Below are 19812 nucleotides of genomic sequence, written 5' to 3' on the forward strand. Positions count from 1 at the left end.
TGTCCGTCTTTTTACACTTTTACAGGAGAAAAAAAAAGAAAAATGCCTTTTTAATGCTTTAATGAAGTATTTCTCAAAAACCAAGTGAGCCTGCTTATTTATTGTAGTTGTGACGGTAAATAATGTAAATGGTCAACACAATACTACTGTAGCCTTCTCATGTATATTGGTCGTTGAATTATATATTATTGTTCAAGCAAATCTCTTCTGCGTTTAATTTATATTACAAAAACTGCACAGATAAACAGTTGTGAGACATGATAATACAACATACATCATCAAATAAATGATTACATAAATTCAATAATTTTCACTCTATTACTAATAAACAGGCCAATTTGTTCAGCAGCAGTTAGCAGCAGCTAAAATATTCAACAATAATTTAAAAAAAATAAATCTGCTAATTTACTGGTTGGGTTTTAAGATATGGTTAAAAATAGGATTTTAAACAAAAGTTTGGGTTTTAAATTAAGGATTTTAACTAGGATTAGAATTTCAAAGTAGAGTTGTTAACTAAAGTTAAGTTGTCCAATTAGGGTTTTGAATTAGGGTTCAGCGTTCAAATTAGGGTTTTAAACCAGCGTTTGGCTTTCAAATGGGGAAGATGCCACGGACTTCCGGGTTTCATACATCAGCGCCCTTTCTTGCTACTGCTGGCCGCGTTCCAACACTCACAACCCCTCCCCTCCCAACCGCGCGCTCCCGACGGGAACGCGCAACCGAGGGGCACTAAGGCGGAAGCGCAAGCACTGGCACACGCCGTCGCAAACCGAAACTGGAATCACAACTGATGCGTAAAACCCGGAAGTCCCGCCTCCTCCGTGGCATACAGCCAACCCCATAAGGGTTTTGATTTTGAACTAAGGTTCCCATTTCAAATTGGAGTTTCAAATGAGTTTTACACTAAGGTTTCGAAGTAAGGCGTTGAACGAGGGTTAGGGTTTCAAAGTAGGGTTAGGGTCTTATTTGGCGCACACGGGATGAGAATTAAGCACACTACAATCCAGAGTTCATGTCTTTTTTCTTTCTTTTAAATATAGACCACTCTACTAAAGTTCTATTACAGTGGTTGTCCAACATTTGACACCAATATCACTCCAAAACATCCTTAGCTCTTTAAGTACCAATCAATCCTATGATAGTACTGGATTGCAAGTGTACCTAATGAAGTGTCCTTAGAGCTTTGGCTCTTGCCTGGAAACGTTCTCATCAACGATACATTACAATTCAATGCCCAGTCGGAGCTACTTGACTGATAAACGACAGGTCCTGGCTCCATCCAGTGGTCACGTGACCATCACAGCAAAGGACAGCCAGTCTCCCCGCCCTCTTCCGTGCGCTCGGCTTTGTTACATAAACACAAAAATGAACGTTTGTAATTGAAAAAAAATGACTGGAGGCCTTCATACGCCACCATCCATCACCTGATGCGCGTCTGCATTCAGGGTGTTGCTCACGTCAGCCACGTGAATGACATAAGTGTGAAAAGAGAGGTCACGGAAGGGCATAACTCGCTCGTGTCTCTGCGTGAGAGCAAAACTGGAAACATGTGGGAGCAGCATACTAAAACTTTTAGCAAATACTTTGAGCCCAGAAATCTACGATTTTTTTTTTTTTAACATGTGTGTCAAATTTTAATCCAGTCACCAAAAGAAAATCTTGGCCACATTTTGTTTGAAAAGTAACATTCAACAAATGAAACACAAAAATGACACAGAATACACATCATGTCTCTAATGAAGAAATCTCACAAAGGCCAACGTGGTCATGTACAATCCGTTTAGAGCACAAACTTCCCAAAAGACTTACAATCAACTCATAAATACGTTCAAAGGCTGGAATAAATACAGTACAAAAAGGTAACATTCAAAACTATTTTCAGAATACTTAGTTTGAAACCTGTGGTGCAAAGAGCTGCAGTGGTGGCTGGTCCTATTGAAATGAAATTAACGATGCAATTAATTAATTGTTGCAATGAGTTTCAGTGAAAATGCTAACGCTCCAATTAAATTAAATTAAAAGTTTAATTAAGTGACATTCCGTTTAATGTACGTTGTAATGAACTTGCAGTGGTGGGTTACGGTTCCAATTAAAACAATCAAATAAAAATAAAAAATAGTGTACAACAAAGTAATAATTGTCATGAAATAAAGAGCTCCATTAACTCTTTGACTGCCAGACGTTTTCAGAAAAGGGATGCCGTGGGTGCCAGCCGATTTAAGCATTTTGACTGATCTTTCAAGGTCCACATAAAATTATGTGTTTGGACTATGGAAACACACATACTACCAAATGAAAGATTGGACTCTCATCTTTCATCAGAAAAAAAAAGTTTGTTTCTACCTTATTCCGTTTTTCAGTAATCAACAATAGAAAATGGTTAGTTTTTGAAACAAACGTCTTTTAACGTCTTTGGCACTCCTCCATAGGATTTTACTAAACGTTATTTAACGTTTTTGGCAGTCAAAGAGTTAATGAGAAACTAATTATTCGTTGCCATGGTAACCCTATCCAAAAGTCAGCCAAAAGAGATTATAACTAAATCTACGTTTTTTCTTTTTTTAATCTAGACTTGCGCCAACAATTAATGAGTTCTTCTTCCATAAATGTTGGTACAAACTGGATACAAAAAAGTGTATTTTGTCTAAAAAAAAACATTTATATTGTCCCACAAATGAAGCGTTTTTTTGCACCTGTACTGAAATATGACATCTTTAACATTCACTGTGAGCGCAACGGGTGTTGCTATCAGAAGTCTTCTGTGACAACATGAACGCGAAATACAATTCGACTTCGGCAGTGCTTCTTCTCTACGAGAATCACTGCTCGATGACATCATCACGTTTACACGCCCGCAGACAACCAGGCCGCCGACAACCCCGCGCGGCCCCCCGCCCACCACGCGGCTCCCCCCGCGGTCGCCAGCGCCAGCACCAGCACGGCGGCGCCGGCCTTCAGCACGCTGCCGGGGGTCCTGCTGAAGTGGGCGGGCGCCGCGCTGGCCAGCGTGGCCACCGTCACGGTCAGGGTGACCAAAATGGAGACGCTGGTGTTAATGGCCACCATCTGGCCGAACTTGGCGAAAGGCACGATGACACAGAAGAAGAGGGGGAGCGTGGAGATCACCGTGGTAACGGCGCTGGACACGATGGCGACGCCCACATGGTTGACTGCCTCCACGCTGCGCCGCTGCCTCGAAGCCGCCGACTCCTGCCGACATGAATGCCGCATGGTGATTTGGGCCTCGGTTCGTGACTAACGAGCTCCTTCAAAGGCACTGCGCAAACTTTGAGACATTATTATCTCCATACCGGAGGGACTTAGATAGGTATGGACCAATGATATCCAAATAGGAACTGTGTGAAGGAATGCGGGAAAATGGGTGGGTGAATGACAATAGAAACTTAGGGACGATGGGTGAATGGATGAAAGCTAGACAGGTATGAAGGTAAATAAGAAAGACGGGTGGTGGAGGAATGGTATTATATAGCATTAGATAGGTATGTTGGTAAATTGTGCAATGGGTGGATAAATGATAGATACATAGGTATGTAGATAGATGGGGATAGTAAAAGGATTATAGCTAGACGGGCATGTAGGTAAATAGGAAAGACATTAACTAGATAGGTATGTGGATTCACGGGGAAAATAGATTTTAGCTAGATGATAATTTGGTTAACAGGATGATGGGAACTAGAGGGGAACTACATTTGAGCTAAGACGGGTATTTAGGTAAAAAGGAAAGACGGTAACTAGATAGGTATGAAGATACACAGGGAAAATTTATTTTAGATAGATGGATATTTCTGTAAACAGGAAAGACGGTAACTAGATAGGTATGTTGCGACACAGGGAGATTTTAGCTCGATAGGTATTTAGGTGGATAGGAACGAAAACGGGTGGATGGAAACTAGATAGGTCTGTAGACGAGAAAATGAATGGTTGATGGATAGATTATAGTTTATCTACTATAACTATAGATGTACATAAGCAACATTGGTGGATGGTAGGTCAATGGGAATAGTCGTCTGATGGACACATGACGGCCAGACGGGTATGATGAACGAACTGGGAGGTACTGCAGGTAGAATTGAAAAACAAGATGTCCGCTCCAGTCTTACGCAGCCAAGTCCCGCAGTAGTCGTCGGCGTCTCCCCGGCCAGCACGAATCCTTCCACCAGATGCAGACAGTAATCCACCGAGGATCCGACCAGGATGGACAGCGAAACGGCCTCCACCGCTCCCAGCTGCCAGCCCAAGCAGTACATGAGCGCGCCCACCGCGCAGATCACGCCTGACAAGACACCACAGTGGCCTAAACGGGCCTGAGCAGCTGGAAAGTTTAAGGACCGTACCGAGGATGGTTAGGAGGACTGGAAGCAGCAGGAAAAGATGAGCAGTGAAAACGGAGACGGCCGCCACGCAGATAACGAGGGACAGCAGCAGACTCCAGAGGGCGCTCTCCACACCTGCAACACACTCCGTTAACACACACACACACACACACACGCCTCGAACCCGATCCCACGCCTACCTATGATCTCCATGAAGATCTGCTTCCAGTGCTCACAAGTCTGGAAGCCCCGCCTCAAGGCCGACGAGTGCGGGAGGGCCGAGAGTTGCTCCTGGATGAACGTCTCCCAGCGGACGAAGTCGCCGTAGGTCTGGAAGGACGACTTGCCCTTGTAGGTGGTCTGCGAGCACAAGATGGCGATGGAAGGAGCCCGAATGGCTGAGCGGCGAGACCGCGGCGACCGCTCACCGACTCGAAGGCCATGGAGAGCCATCGGACTTTCCCGCCGTGCGTTCCCACCGCCCCGTGGGACAGCTGGCCCGGGAGCAGGTTGGGCTCCGGCAGAGCGTGACAGTCCGGATGCAGCAGAGGCAGAACGGACGACAGCTTGTTTCCTCCTTGCGAAAACACACATTCAAATTCAAAAAACTTTATTTGTCCTCACAGTCCGGATGCAGCAGAGGCAGAACGGACGACGGCGTGTTACGTCCTTGTAAAAACACACATTCAAAACACTTTATTTGTCACCAGGGGACAATTAAAGGCACATAGAGCAGTAGGTAAAAAAAGAAAAAAAATATGATCATTAGTTAAACATAAACAATCAAACTAATAATGTTTAAAATGCTAAAATACAAAAGGTGACATTACTGCCAAAGATAAGAGTAAAACAAGTAAATAAGGGAAAAAATAAGATGAGTAAGAGAAAAGAATGGTATGAGAAGAGCGATTAAAAAAAATTAATTGAAGTATTCAAAGTGTTTTCAAAGTTTTGGGTTGTTTTGTTGTCCAATGAAGGTTTTCCACATACGTAAAGAATCTTTTTCTTTTTCTTTGGCTTTTTTTGTGACATCATCGTGTGTCAAAGACAAAAAAAACATGTTACAGTTCCATCCACTTACTGGTATTAAAAAAAATAGAATCAGTGAAGGCTGGTGTTTGTGGATCTCACTCTGCCTCATCTATCCTTCCTTCCTTTAGTCTTTCCTCTGGTCTTTTGGTGTCTCCCTAATCTGTTGGAATTGAAATGTTTCTGGAGATGGTGAAAGATTCTGGTTTTGTAAATCTGTGGGTTGTAGGTGGTGTTAGGGTTAGGGTTCATCTTTCTTTCCTTTGATCCTTCCTCTGGTCTCCTGACAACTTCACGACTCTGGCGTGACTGACGCACACGCATGCACACATACGCATGCAAAAAAAAAAAAGCGTTATGATGATGACGTGAGCTCTAAAAAAAAAAACGGGGGAAAAAAACATAATTAAATCAATAAATACATAAATAAATCCAATTTTCTAACTTTGTCGAAGGTCAAAAACTTCAAGGGGAGTACTTTCACAAGGCCTACATACAAACAAAAATACGTATGCATGTATAAAGACGGTATTATTGTTACGGTGGTATGTTTTAGTGAACGGTACTGTTTGCGGAGTTGTTTGTCAAATGATTGAATTATTGGACATTTTTTGCATTAAATACGAATCACGATCACTTTGAAGTAAAATATTTGGCCCACCACAAATACTTTGTCAACTAAAGATGCCTGCAGCTTGTTGTTTGTTACCTGAAGGTAGGCACTGCGCTCCTCCGGGCTTGACGAGTTCTTTATTTGCACTAACAGCTTTGCAAATCTTGCAAAGGTGTCCCATTTCCTGGAAAATGTCAAAATCCGGATCCAATACGACGTTGCCCTTGTTGGGGAGAGAAATAAAGACAAGCTTGACAGGATTCTATTGAGTGACAAGCAATTAGGACGCCGTAGCCTCACATTGTCTCCAATAACGTGATTGGCTGTACGCTCGGTGCGATTCACTCCCAAAATGCCGAAGACCACGAAAACCATGGCGCCCGTGTCGACCAGAGGACGCGCGGCCGGCCGGCCGCAGGTGCCGCCTGTGCACGGGTTGAAGCCAAACATCTTGGATGCGCTCTCTGGTATCGCAGAGGCGGAATCTTGGATGACAGGACGCAAGAATCATCATGAGGACAGAATGTTAAAGCTGCGTCAGTCTCACCTGTGGGAAGAGGAACGTAAAAGCTTCCTCGTGCGGGTCCATCCGTCGAGCTACTGATGCCGCAGCCAGGCGGGCTTACACACACTCGAGTAGGATGAGGTCGCAGTTTGTGCTGGGCAAAACGCAGTTTCCTATCAAGTCAAAAGAAAAGATTACAAATTAATGTCATCTACTACAAATTTTAATCATTCACTCCCAGCCATATTCACTGAAGCAACCCCCTTCGCTCCCAGGTGTTTTACTGGATTTTGACTTACTTTGCAGGGCCCACAGAATATTGTGTTCTATTGCTATAAAAACACGGAACCTACCAAAAGAAAGAATAAGAGTCTCTTCTTTGATCCGGAAAAAAAGTATATTTGTATCTGTTTTGCAGCAATTAGCTTTAGATTAGAGCTAAGTGTCATCGATATTTACAATCCAGGTGAAAACACTGTCAAAAAGAGCTTGTTGCAACATGGCTGATCTCTTATACTCTGCTGCCACCTGCTGGCATAAGCTGCATTAAAGCCCTCTGTATGCGCTAGCATTAAAAAAAACAAAAAAAAACATAAAAAACGTACAAATATGTTTTTGGGAGTGGATGGCCAAGTATTAAAAACGTACTTACACGTTTTTGGGTTTGAACGAGTTCAATACAACTGGACTGTACTTAGTTTTTTTATTTTGATATTTTAAATGTTTAGTTATTGACAGTGACTGATCAATGTCTACCTGCTGTGCTGCTGTGCTGATGCCGCCGCGTAAAAGGAAAACTCGGGCGTCCAGCTGTGGCGACCGTCACATGACCCAGATGTGATCATCCAGCTGGGGTACGGGTAGTAGTCGTGGGACACGCACACGGTCATTCTTCGAGTGTAGTTGCGCCACGGATGACTAAAAGCCTGAAGAAGACATTTTCTCTCTTAGAGGCACATTAAACATGGAGAGCAGAAGTGGAGGACTGCTGCTAAGTGTTTAAATTAAGCAAAATAAATAAATAAATGAATAAATAATAAACAAAATAAATTTGTTTAGCTAGCAGAAGTTCATAAAACAAAGTTCACGTATTTGGGTTAAACACGCAATGTTTGTTTCTGAAGTTTAATTTCACCCAAGTCTAAAAGTCAAAATTTTTCCAAGAACATTTTTTTTTTCAAAACATAATTTTAGAAAAAATATATAATATTGATACTAATAGAAATTTAAAAAATAATAATTTACATTTTATTTTTCAAGATGTTGTTTTTTTTAAGAAAATTACATTTTAAAAGATTTTTTTTTAATTTGAGAAACAAAATCAAAAATATTTCGAGTAACAAATCAGATTTTACTGGAAAAAAATAGTTTTATTTGTTCCAAAATACTAGACGATATGTCGCTTGTTTTGTTTTTGAAACAAAGTTAGCTTTTTTGTCGTGTGCGTTAACGCACTGAAAACACACTTAATTGGCTATGATGAGTGCAGTGGCCACTTCATGACACAAATGCCATATTACATTTGGATTATGCTTTCATGAAAATCAAGAAAAGGAGTGGTCACGTGTGGACTACAATTGCATTTTCCAGGACAAAAAAACCCCAAACAGATTTGATGAAAAACTTAACAATTTTAGAGAAAAAAATACAATCTTGATACAGTCACAATACTTCAAGATTTTTTTTTTTTTTAAGGATTTTATGTTTTATTTTTCAAGAAATATGTTGTTTGTTTTTTAGGATTTTTTTTTTTATTTGAGAAAAAAAATCAAAAATATTCTGAGAAAAAAAATCTAAAATATTTCGAGTAAAAAATCAAATTTTTCCAGAAAATACTTCATCTAGATGATGCGTCTTTTGTGTTGTTTTAAAACAAACTTTTGGATTATGTTTTCATGAAAATCAGGAAAAAAGAGAGTGGCAACATGCAACATGAGTGGACTAAACTAGAATTTAGTAGCAACTCGACTTTTGACTTTGAAAGTGAAAGTTCCATCCCTTCCATCTCTGGTGAGGCGCATTGTGTGCTGACCTGAAACGAAGACACCTGCTCGTGCTCCGCGCCGCACGGCGTCCACGGGGCAGGAGTGCTGGCGTTAAGCGAGAAGCGGTAAACGCTGATCGAGCTTCTCAGCTCCAACTTTGATATAAACACTGTGATTAAAAAGCCTGAGAAAACAAAAGAGTGCAAAGTCATGCCTGAAAATAGACTGCAGAAATGTCAACACTAATACTTCCTGTATTTGTTTATCCCTTGTTGGTTTTAATGTGTACATTTTAGAAAATGTATTGCTTTTGTTATGAAATTTTAATTTTAACATCTTAATAGTATTTTCATGAATGTATTGTTATTGTTGTGCATTTTATTATTTTATTTTACTAAGGTGACATTTATGATCTGTCTCGAGACTGCAAATGAAAAATAGCCTTTTGGCTAAATCTGGCATATTTACCGAAATGTTTATTAATATGTACTGTCCCTGATACAAAATCAATCAATCAATCAATCAATCAAACAGGGGTGTGTAGACTTTTTATATCCGCTGTAGCTACCTACTTGTCTGCCATTATAACTTCATGCAAACCCATAACCATATATATATATATTTTTTAAAAGGACCCATCTTGTAATACATTGTATAAAGATAATAACTTTTTTGAGGAAAAAAAAGGTTTCTAGTTTAATACATTTTTCTCAGAATAATCCAAATGGATTGATCATAATTTAGATTTGAGCTCTTCACTTGGCCTTTTTACCCGTTTGGTTGATGTTTGTGTTTGGAGGTGCACTTGAGGTGTCTGCTGTGCTGCGAGCCTGCTGATGCGTGGACGTCCCGAATGTTGACCAGGAGGTGTGACTAGACAAAGGGTGCGGCTTCTCCATGAATACACCTGAAGAATAGATATATTTTTATATATACAGTATATATATATATTTTTGTTTTTGTTTGTTTGTTTGCAGTTTCCATGCAGCTATCACCTGAAGTGTCTCACCTGAGCACATGGGGCAGGAGATACCTTGACTGCTGAGGTTGCTCCTGAGAGCCAGAAGAGTTTGGAGGTTTGTGTTCTGGCGGAACAGTAAGGGGGCGTGGGAGGCTGGTCTCAGCAGACAGCAACAGCCCGCGGATAACAGCAAAACCACCAGGAAGACGCCTGGGCGACAATCATCGTCAACAATACATTTGGTGCGATGGAGCAGGTTTGGACCCATAAGACTTGAGGAAGTCTCCCATCATCCTCATAATAAGCGGTACACATTTTGATGCAAAGTGTGGGGTGTGGGTGGGGTGTAGAAAAACATGATTCTTAATCAATTTTAAATGGTTAACAATTAAACAATAAAATGAACCACCAAAGTACATGCATGGCTTGTTTGGTTCATATTAGTGTTAATTTCGTTAGCAAAAACTAAATACAAATATTTTCGTCAACACACATTTTTCACCAAAAGAAAACTAGACTAGAGTAAAACCACCATTAATAAACAATAACTGCGACTAAATCAGTGTAAATTTAGATGAGACGAAAATGTAGCTCAGTTAATTAGACTAAAATCTATGGACATTTTAGTTCAAATAGAAATTATGATTTTATTAAAAAAAATAAAAATGAAAAAACCTCAAGAGCTGTTCACCACAAAGACATTGTGGTAAATTAACGAAAAGTTTGATGGTGGTTGTTTATAACGTAACATTAATCCAACAGCTATAACGTTCCAACAATAACGCTAACTAATGCTGGCTAACTTACTAGCTTGTAGTATGTAGTCATAATAGCCACAACGTAACATTAATCCAACACCTATAACATATTAACAACAATGCTAACTAATGTTAGCTGGCTAACTTATTAGCTTGTAGGATGGAGTCATAATAGCCACAACGTAACATTAATCCAACAGCTGTAACATATTAACAACAATGCTAACTAATGTTAGCTGGCTAACTTATTAGCTTGTAGGACGGAGTCATAATAGCCACAACGTAATATTATGTAAATAATGCTGGCTAGCTTACTAGCTTGTAGCATGGAGTCATAATAGCCACTTGTTAATATACTGTAATTGTGTGTGAAGTTGTTTTAAATCAAAAAGATGAGAGAATTTTTTATGTGAAGTAGTTTTAGATCAGATATGTTCAATATTAGCTGCTGAGAGAAAAAAAAGTAAACGATGAAATAATTGTTCTGACTAAAACATTGACAGTTTTTCTTTACTAAAACTAGATGAATACAATTATGTTTTCTTGGACTAAAATAAAGACTAAATAGTCGACTAAAAGGTGACGAAATAAAAATGGGACAAGGTTGACTAAGTACGATAAAAACTAACAAGTGTGATTGAAACTGGACTTAAAATGAGACTTAATTTAAAAATGGCTGATACAATTAACACGAGCCCATATGTCTGTTTCCGACATGTGTGGTAAGACAATCTTAGGAAAAATATCTGTCGCAAAAACCACTGCTTTTGCAACATATACACTATGCTTCTGGAAATTTCCATCCCATTTCATTCTGTGATTGCCTTACCTAGAACAGTTTTCCTCCTTTCCACAGCTGGCCGGACCACAAAATGCTGGAGGGCCCACTGAAGCTTTATGCTGACCACACCTTGATGATGCCCCGCAGGGTTCGTTGGAGCCTCCACCGACAGGGAAAGAATGCCCGCGTCCCCATCTGCCTCCAGGGAATCTGTCTCGAGACACAGACGACAAGCGCAATTGCGGACGTGTGCGCAATTGCGGCCTTTTACGAGCCTGTTCCAGATAATAATCTCACCTGGCTCCATCTCCACTGACAGCAGCGCCACGTCGTCATCCTCGTCCGACAGAGGGCCGTGGCTCGATGACAGGCCCCCAAACGACTTGCAGCTTGTGAGGGAAGAGGCCGTTTAGGGAAAGAGACAGCGGAGGGGATTAGATGTCAGGCCATTTCTTTTCTTCTTCTTCTTTTTTTTTAAACACATTTCTGTGAGCCAGAGAAACTAAAAAGCATAAATTTGTGAATGTGACTGTGTGTTGGTAGTATATTAACATAGTAATCAACATACTGTAAATGGTGGAGGGAGATGATCATGTAAACATTAGAAACAATAACGATGCAAATCGTAATAATATTGGCAATACTATTAACAATTAAAGTCAAGATAAACCTCTACAAGGACTACAATGGGGGGAAAAAAACTAGCATAAATGTCCCGGCAAGTAAAAAAAACTTAAAGTTGAACACAAGCGGTTACAAATTATGCAGACAAAATTGTATTATAGATTTTACAGTATTATATATCTTAGTTGTGATGGTTTTCTTCCGTGTTTCAAATTTACAATCAAATTTACATGTAGTGTAGTCCATTTGTATGTGCTGTACTGCCTCCTGGTGGCCAGTTATGGTTGTATGTATTTATAACGTTAAAGTATCAATATGAAAAGGCGGCCAATTTGCCACATGCTGTGGAGTGAAAATGACATCACAGTTGTTTAAGTAGGGTGACCAAACATCCTCTTTTGAGATTTGGTAGGACAGACCATTTTCTTATGTCTCGTTCGGGCATCCGTGGGTTTTATAAATTCATGAAAATGTCCAGTTGGCATTGCGTGACTAATAGGAGGTGAAGTACACTGTGTAACTGCAACTGGTACCACAATTTCAAGTGTCCCCTTTTTTTTGGAAATGGGAATATGGTTACTCTAGTTCAAGTCTCAGGTAACAATGAATTACAGATCAGCTTCAGAAAACAGTGCTGTTATTGGTCATTGCCTAAACAACTGTGATGTCATCTTCAGTCGACAGCAAGTGACAAAATGGCCGCCTCCTGAGATGGATAAAAACGGCTGGATTTTGTTTCATAACTCATACCACAAATGTAATATTAATCAGAATGTCATGTTTAGATTAGTGAGGTCACATATAACAAATTATTGTCAATAAATGTTTCAGGATGACTTTCCCCTTTAAATATGGAAGAATTGCTATTATCCTAAGTTATTCTAAAAACATTTTACAATTTTTTTGCTTTTGTGTTTTGGGATGCTGGAATGGAATAATGGGATTTCCATTAATTTCATTGGAGAAATGTTTTGTACCACTTTAGTTATACTATTGATAATAATAATAATAAACATGTGACACATTCAAAACATTTGGTTGTTTTCTCTCACCAGTGTAACCCGTCGTGCTCGTGAGGCTCCACCCACCGCGTCCAGATACACAAGGCGGCCGGCATCAGCACGCAAACCCAAAGCCAACAACAGCTGACAATGAGAGCCATGAATAGGCCAAAGTCATGCACAGCTGGGATCTGTGTTTTAAAACAAACAACCTTAAAACGTGGACTTTCTATTCAAGCAGGGAAGAGAGAGAAAATTGGATGGGTCTGCTATGATTACTTTGGAGAAGGCATTGGCAGCGTAGGCGGCTGCCGTGGTGAAGGAGGTGAGGAAAGTGGCTCGGCCTGCCGTCTTGATGGTGTAGACCATCCGCTGCGGCGGATGACCAAGATGGGCCGCCTGTCTGAAGGTGTTGATGAACACAAACACATCATCCACCCCTGGGCGGAGAAGCAAAGAAAATTACAGGCTTTCTTTCCCCCCCATCCACTTCCGAATTGCATTCATTTCCCGTACCGATTCCGATAATGACAAAGGCTGCCACTCCGTTGAGAATCCCCAGGTACCTCACACCGAACACCACGTGGTACAAGAAAAGAGCCATCAGGCAACTCAGACCGATGCTGGCCAATCCGAAGAACGTCAGAAAGGCTACACGGAAGAGAGAATGACAAACAATCACACACCAGTCCTTTTGTATTTTGTGCCATGTCAAGTGGAAAAGATAAAAATCCTTGGATGTTTGCATCCTTGAATTTTGAGAAAAGAACATTTTTGAATCCTTGAAATATAAACTTTAAATACAACTTGAAGGGATAATGACAAAATAAAACAATAAGAAAGTGAAATAAACATAATAACTTAAAATAATAGCAACTGAAAAAATCTGTAAGAATAAATACTGACTGTTCATGTGCGTTTTGGCCTCTTGGGGGCAGTGTGGTGCTGTGCATCCATGGCGTACACACTTAAAGTGAGTACAGAAGAAAGTTGCGATTGAATTCTATTAAAATAACTCGTTTTTCACACATTGGGAAGAATTTGTGCCTTTGCCTAGTGTTATCTCACCACGTGGCTATGTATTCCCACAGCATTTGTGTGTGGATATTCGTTATTTGAAGTAAAAACACTCCCGAATTCGATGCTAACTTCCTGTTAGCATTTGAATGGGATCCTCCCTTCGAATTTAGCATTAGCGCTAGGCTAGCGATGTTTTAAAAATGAAGCATGTTTTGCATCTAAATATACAGTGGATGTAATTCTTAAAGTCGTGTGTTCAGTTTTACAGTTAACTCCAACTGCGGTGTCATTAAACACCTTAAAGGACGCTTGGGGACAACAGAATAAACAGAATAACATAGCACTTGCTAGTGCTTAATGCTACGCAAGCAAAGTGGTGCATTCAGGGTACTTTCACAGCGTCGGAAACTTCGGTTCTCTCCGATGTTAACGTTTTAAGGGGAAAATAATCGGTCATTTGGCCCAATTGGCCGATTGTTGTGGCTGATGTTTGAAGGCAGATTATAATCGGTTGAGCCCTAGTAACTATGACTGATACCAGAGAAAGAGGTCAGGATGTAGACCAGCACAGCAATGCAGACTCCACTGATGACTGCCAGCATCATATCATTCCTGAAGGTGCGCCTCACTTCATGGTCGAACAGCTCCGTTCCGCCGTAGAGAACTTTCACCTGACTGACAGCAGCAAGACTGCGTGAGAGGAAGAACTAGCGTGTCATCACAATGACAAAACTTCTTCTGACCTGGTGGACTGCTTGGCCAGGATTTCAGCATACTGCACCACAAAGTTCTTGAAGTGGCTCCTCTGCTCGTCGGCTCGGTCCTGGACCGAGTAGTAGGACGGGAGAGGGGCGCCGAAGTGGATTTCGCTTCGTAGGAGGGAGGAGGAGAGATGCTCGGGGGAGAGCCTTTCATCCACATACCAGTAGAACTGAGGGTGGGTGATGGCCAGACTTAGTGAACCTGCAGGGAAAACTTAAGTAAGGTGGACTTTTCGTTTCAAATTCAGAGCAAATATTATTTGGAACATGAAGCAACTCGTGGACTCCAGGCCATTTTGGTCATTGTGAATTACAATAATTAACCGCCGATATAATTTTACTTTCTCATAGGGCTGTGCAATTAATTGAAATACAATTACAATTTCAATTATTACACTACATAAATACAAAATCAGCATAATCATTAAAAAAAAAAGATTCTTAATACTAATTTTTGAGTTGTTTAAATTGATACATTTGCACCTTTTTTTTTTAATTTTGCATTTTGTTTGCCCACCGGTGGGCCGTCAGAACGTTAAGGGTTCAACATTTTCTTGTTTTCTACCAAAAAATAAATGATCGTCCTACTGCACAGTGCACAAGCTGCACAACAACTTAAAGTTTTTGCCAACATAAATAAATAAAGAAATATGATTGTAAATATGTATTATTATAAATTCAGTTTGGTCCAAAAGGAACTTACATAATTATAGTGTGTCTATTTTATTTTTTAAATTGGTCTTAATATTTTTAAATGCTTAAACATTTTCTTGTTTCGTACCAAAAAAAATAATAATCGTGATTTCAATTATTGCCAAAATAATTGTGATTATTTTTTTTTCCATAATAGAGCAGCCCTATTTTCTCATAAAACACTAAATACTGTTTAGTATGTATGTATCAATCAAAATTTTCAACATAATGGGCTGATTAACTGGTTATTTTTATTGATTTTTTATTTTTTTCTGCAAAATTTCATCATTATTTCATCGTTGAGTGAAAAAGGGGCATCAACATGGTGTTGAAAGAATGCTTCGGTGCGCTCACCTCGTATGTCAGCCAGATCGGGACCCATGCCGTCGTAGTAGATCTTCCCTCCTCGCTCGCTGGGGTAGAGATACGACAGGAGCGAGCTGGGGGGCGAGCAGTACGACGGCCCCAGCGGAAGGTCCCTCAGCACCTCCATGGGCTTCCAGCAGAACTCAGGGAAGTGCGGGTGCTGCATGAGGAGGCGCTCCACCTCGTGGATGGTGCGCAGGCGCTCGGGGGTGAAGATGTTGCGCTCGCCCTCGCCCTGAGCCACAAACACCAGCTCCATCCGCCACAGGGCCTGACTCTGGAGGTAGTTGTCGGGAGCCGAGCGCCGTCTGCGGCCGGATGACCCTCGATCGCCCGTCGCCGAGGCTTCGTCCAGTGTCCCGTTGCTGGCCAGCTTCTCCATCAGTAGCTCGCGCAGGGCCTCGGCCTCGTCGCTATCCGAGTCCCGCCTCCGTCTGTCCCAGGAGCCCAGCTGGGTCTTCACCGCTATGGCCAGGGCGTCGAAACGCTGTGCGGAGAAGTGACTGTGGACCTCAAAGGCACTATAGGAGAGGTCGATGTCCAGAGGTGGCCAGTAGAGGAGCATGAAGGCAAACAAGGTGCAAGGCAGGAGGACAAACCCCCCTAGGACCACCCCGCTGGCCCAGGGGCGGGTGTAGACCCAGGCCACGGCCTTCCACGGCCCCCATACCAACCCATGTCTCAAACCTCCAACCGCCGCCACCTCCACTTGCTCTTCCTCGCCTCCTCCCCAGGTTGTATGAAACAACGGTGCCTCATCGTCCACGTCCATCATTGGCGTCTGGAAGTAAGAAGACCAAATTCACTTGTACACAGTACATTTTGTAGAGTAAATTGTGGGACCAAATAGACTCCGTTTTAGAGTAGGCTAATATTTATACTTGGAAGAGAGTAAAATAAAGAATTTTAAAAAAATAAATAAAAGTCACTCAAGGGTTGAGGAACAAACCTTCAGCTTGGGAGACAGCGGATATACTTTCTGAGCCACGAAGCTCCTGATGTGTGCTCATGTCAGCTGGAATCTTCGTTTTTATTTTTTTTACATTTTAGTTTGAGTTTTTCATTAATTAACTCATTTGTTCCCAAAAATGTATAAAAACGTTTTGATTTTAAATATTGCCATGGTCCCAAAAAACGTAATTATAGATTTTTTTTATGTGCTTTTATGCTGGAGCATACAGAAGGCTTTGATGCAGCCTATGAACTGAAGAGAATGCTTGAAGCAATGGTAGTTATTACAAAAACGGCCAGCAGGTGGCAGCAGAGCATAAGAGATCGACCAGGGCCATGTTACAAAAAGCTGAGATTTGTGAATCTTGATGAAACTTAGCTGTATTCTAATGCTAATTGCTGCAAAACGGAAACAGAAATATACTATTTTTTCCTAATGAAAGAAGAGACTCTAATCTTTCTTTTGGAAGGTTCCATGTTTGTTTTTTTCTTGATAGCAATAGAACACAATATTCTGCAAAATCTGTCAAAAATCCAGTAAAAGAGCCGGGAGCAAAGGGGGTCGCTTCAGTGATGGCTGCGAGTGAATGAGTTAAAATAACCTTGGTCATGATGGTGGTACTTTGGTGGGCTAATTCTTTAGCGGTACTACTTTGAGAACCACTGATTTGCACAATATAACATGACAAATCATGTCCTCCGCTTGTGAACCGACAGGACGAGACGTTCTTGCATTCCCACATCAAAAAGTGATAACAAGATATTCTAACGTCAGACACTTTGAGCCTGATAGGCACACTGTGACGGTGCGACTTTAGTGCTGTAGCTCCGGCTGCCAGCGGAGACGCGGCGGTCCGTAAAGTAATGTGCCGGCTGCCTTAACGAGATTGTGTTTAAGCGCCTGCCACCATTGTTCAACACTTCCATTTTTCAGCACGCCTTAGCAAGTCCATTTATAAGCTTTGCAAGAGTGAGCAAAAAAAAATAAAAATAAAAAACGTGTGCTGGCTCGGATGCCTCCATTTATACAAGTAATCATCATGCCTACGATTGGTATTATATTCGCTATCCATCCATTTTCTATACCGCTTATCCTCATTAGGGTCGCGAGTGTGCTGGAGTCTATCCAAACGAGGGTCCGCCTTAGATTAGATTAGAAGGTTTTGGCGATACGCCATATTTTTGTTTGGAAAAAAGTGATAATATTGATATTCTCTTTATGCTGCAACTTAGCTGAGGCTGTATCTGTCTTTTCCTGCATGTTCATATAGAAATCTGCCATTTTTGAAGCAATTTAGTGAAAATTAGGGGGGGGGGAATTATTTTTTTTTTTTAAGAAAAAAAAATCAATCAACGAAAGACAGAAAAAGAAAGAAAGAAATAGAAAAAATATGGAAAAAGAATCAGAAAAAGCTTCCTCACTTCATTTAAACCCCAAAACGTGTAAATACATTTTTTAATACTTTGTCCTTCACACCAAAAACGTATTTCTACGTTTTTTCCTTTATTTTTTATTTTTATTTTTATGCAAGAGCATACAGAAGGCAGAAAAATCCAGAAAATTAGGGGAAACAAATTTTAAAAAATATATTAATAATAAAAAAAAAAAAGGAAAGAAAGTAAGAGAAAAAATCTGGAAAAAGAATCAGAAAAGCTTCATTACCTCATTCGAACCCAAAAACGTGTAAACATATTTTTTAATACTTTGTCCTTCACTCCCCAAAAAGTATTTCTACGTTTTGTCAGATTTTTTTTTTTATGCTAGAGCATACAGAAGGCTTTGATGCAGCTTCTGACATGAAGAAGTGGCTTAAAGCAATGGTAGTTATTACAAAAAAATGGCCAACAGGTGGCAGCAGAGTATAAGAGATCAACCAGGGCCTTGTTTTGTGTTTTCACCAGCAATGTGATGAAACTTAGCTATGTTCTAATGCTAAATGCTGCAAAACAGAAACAAATATACTTTTTTTCCTGAAAAAAAGATTTTAGTAGGTTTCATGTTTTTAATAGTAAGCATTGCAAAATCAGTCAAAATCCAGTAAAACAGCCGGGAGCGAAGGGGATTGCTTCAGTCAAAATGGCTGTGAGTGAATGAGTTAATTAACTAATGTAAGTGTTGAAAATTGAGAACTTTTACAATACAATGATGCTATTTTATAATTTCCTGTAAAATAATGGTCGTTGGAGATATGAGATATTTAACATATTTTTGTCATGATTTGTATTACTATTCAGATGATCTAATCTACCAAATCAGACAGTAGTTGTGAAACTCTTCTATTTTAAATGTCTGTTTTATATGTATTGCTTCTCTGTCAGTTATTGTTTTTGCTCGATTGCAATGTCACTCAACATACATTGAAATATGAAATCATGATGCACAAGCAGTTTATTTATTTGCTGTTGCTTCATGTTTTGTATAAAGCGCAATACTGTAGATTGTACCAAAAACATGCTACAAATTTTTTATTTTTTTGTGTATGTGGAGTTAGAACCTATCAATGGCATTCCCTTTCATTTCAATGAGGAGATATGCGCCACTGTACCTAAAAATGAATAAATACAATTTAACTAAGCAATTAGAGGGGGAAAACAGTCAACAGTAAAGTGAGAGGTCACGCTGAGCGCCTTTCGACAACATTCATGACCTTTACCTCCCTTCACTCACACAATTTGCACTCATTTGCACCTCAATTTTGTGCACACTTCCACTCAGGACAACTCCTTCTCATGTTTGGAGGCAGAGGTACAAATATGACATGATCCTCTTAGCATGTCAAGACACTTAATTAAGCACTTACATTAAGGCTGATGAAAGGAGGGTGTCGGGGTCTCATGGGGGTCCATTCAGGCCTTGTGGGTCCACTTGCGATGCGCGCTTTGCGGCATCATCCCCTCCTGCTGCTCCTGAAAGGTGTCGCTTAGAAAAACCGGAAGTCATTAAGACTAAAACTCCTCCAAGAAAAAGATTGGGCTTTCCTTTTTTTCTTCTTCTTTTTTTCAATTTAGTCTCACTCCTGTCTTCACCTCGCCGCCGGTCGTCCAGGCGACAGAGTCAGTGAGACATTTCTTCCCTCCTCTCTCTTTCTCTCTCTCGTGGCTTTGTTCTGAGTGGAAGGCAGGCGAGGAACGTACCAAAGCGTTTGTGCACACATTGCAAGCAGAGAGCCAACAAAAGGATGACGGGAAGAATACAAAATACTTCACATGGTTTCACAACCAGATTTAACTGATTACAGTGTGAAGATGAGCTGTTTAGTGGGGATTTGACAGGGGAGAACCCCACCAACCCCCCCTTTGTATCTTAGCTGAGTTGGTACAATCCGGTCCGTTCACACTTCATGGGGGCGTGCTATTAAAAAAAAAAAGGTGATTGGCTACAGTGGGACACAAAGTGTGAATAATTTGGCGTCATCATGTGGAATATGAG

At 40.6% G+C, this 19812-nt stretch overlaps 1 protein-coding gene across 1 annotated transcript; it reads right to left on the reverse strand.

Annotated features, from left to right (window-relative positions):
* Positions 1–1486: 1486 nt before the first annotated feature.
* disp3 (dispatched RND transporter family member 3) lies at positions 1487–19493 on the reverse strand. The gene is made up of 21 exons (XM_077562592.1): positions 19184–19493; positions 15420–16212; positions 14355–14574; positions 14150–14286; positions 13108–13242; positions 12871–13031; positions 12643–12782; positions 11264–11355; positions 11015–11176; positions 9476–9637; positions 9239–9373; positions 8514–8650; positions 7238–7407; positions 6524–6654; positions 6277–6461; positions 6073–6199; positions 4763–4911; positions 4535–4694; positions 4356–4469; positions 4122–4294; positions 1487–3210 (listed from the first exon to the last, which is right to left on the reverse strand). The coding sequence occupies exons 1-21, from the start codon at positions 19217–19219 to the stop codon at positions 2845–2847; spliced, it is 3885 nt and encodes a 1294-aa protein (XP_077418718.1). The 5' UTR covers positions 19220–19493; the 3' UTR covers positions 1487–2844.
* Positions 19494–19812: the final 319 nt, after the last annotated feature.

This window comes from Vanacampus margaritifer, chromosome 3, assembly GCF_051991255.1.
Source record: "Vanacampus margaritifer isolate UIUO_Vmar chromosome 3, RoL_Vmar_1.0, whole genome shotgun sequence".
Classification (NCBI taxonomy): Eukaryota; Metazoa; Chordata; class Actinopteri; order Syngnathiformes; family Syngnathidae; genus Vanacampus; species Vanacampus margaritifer.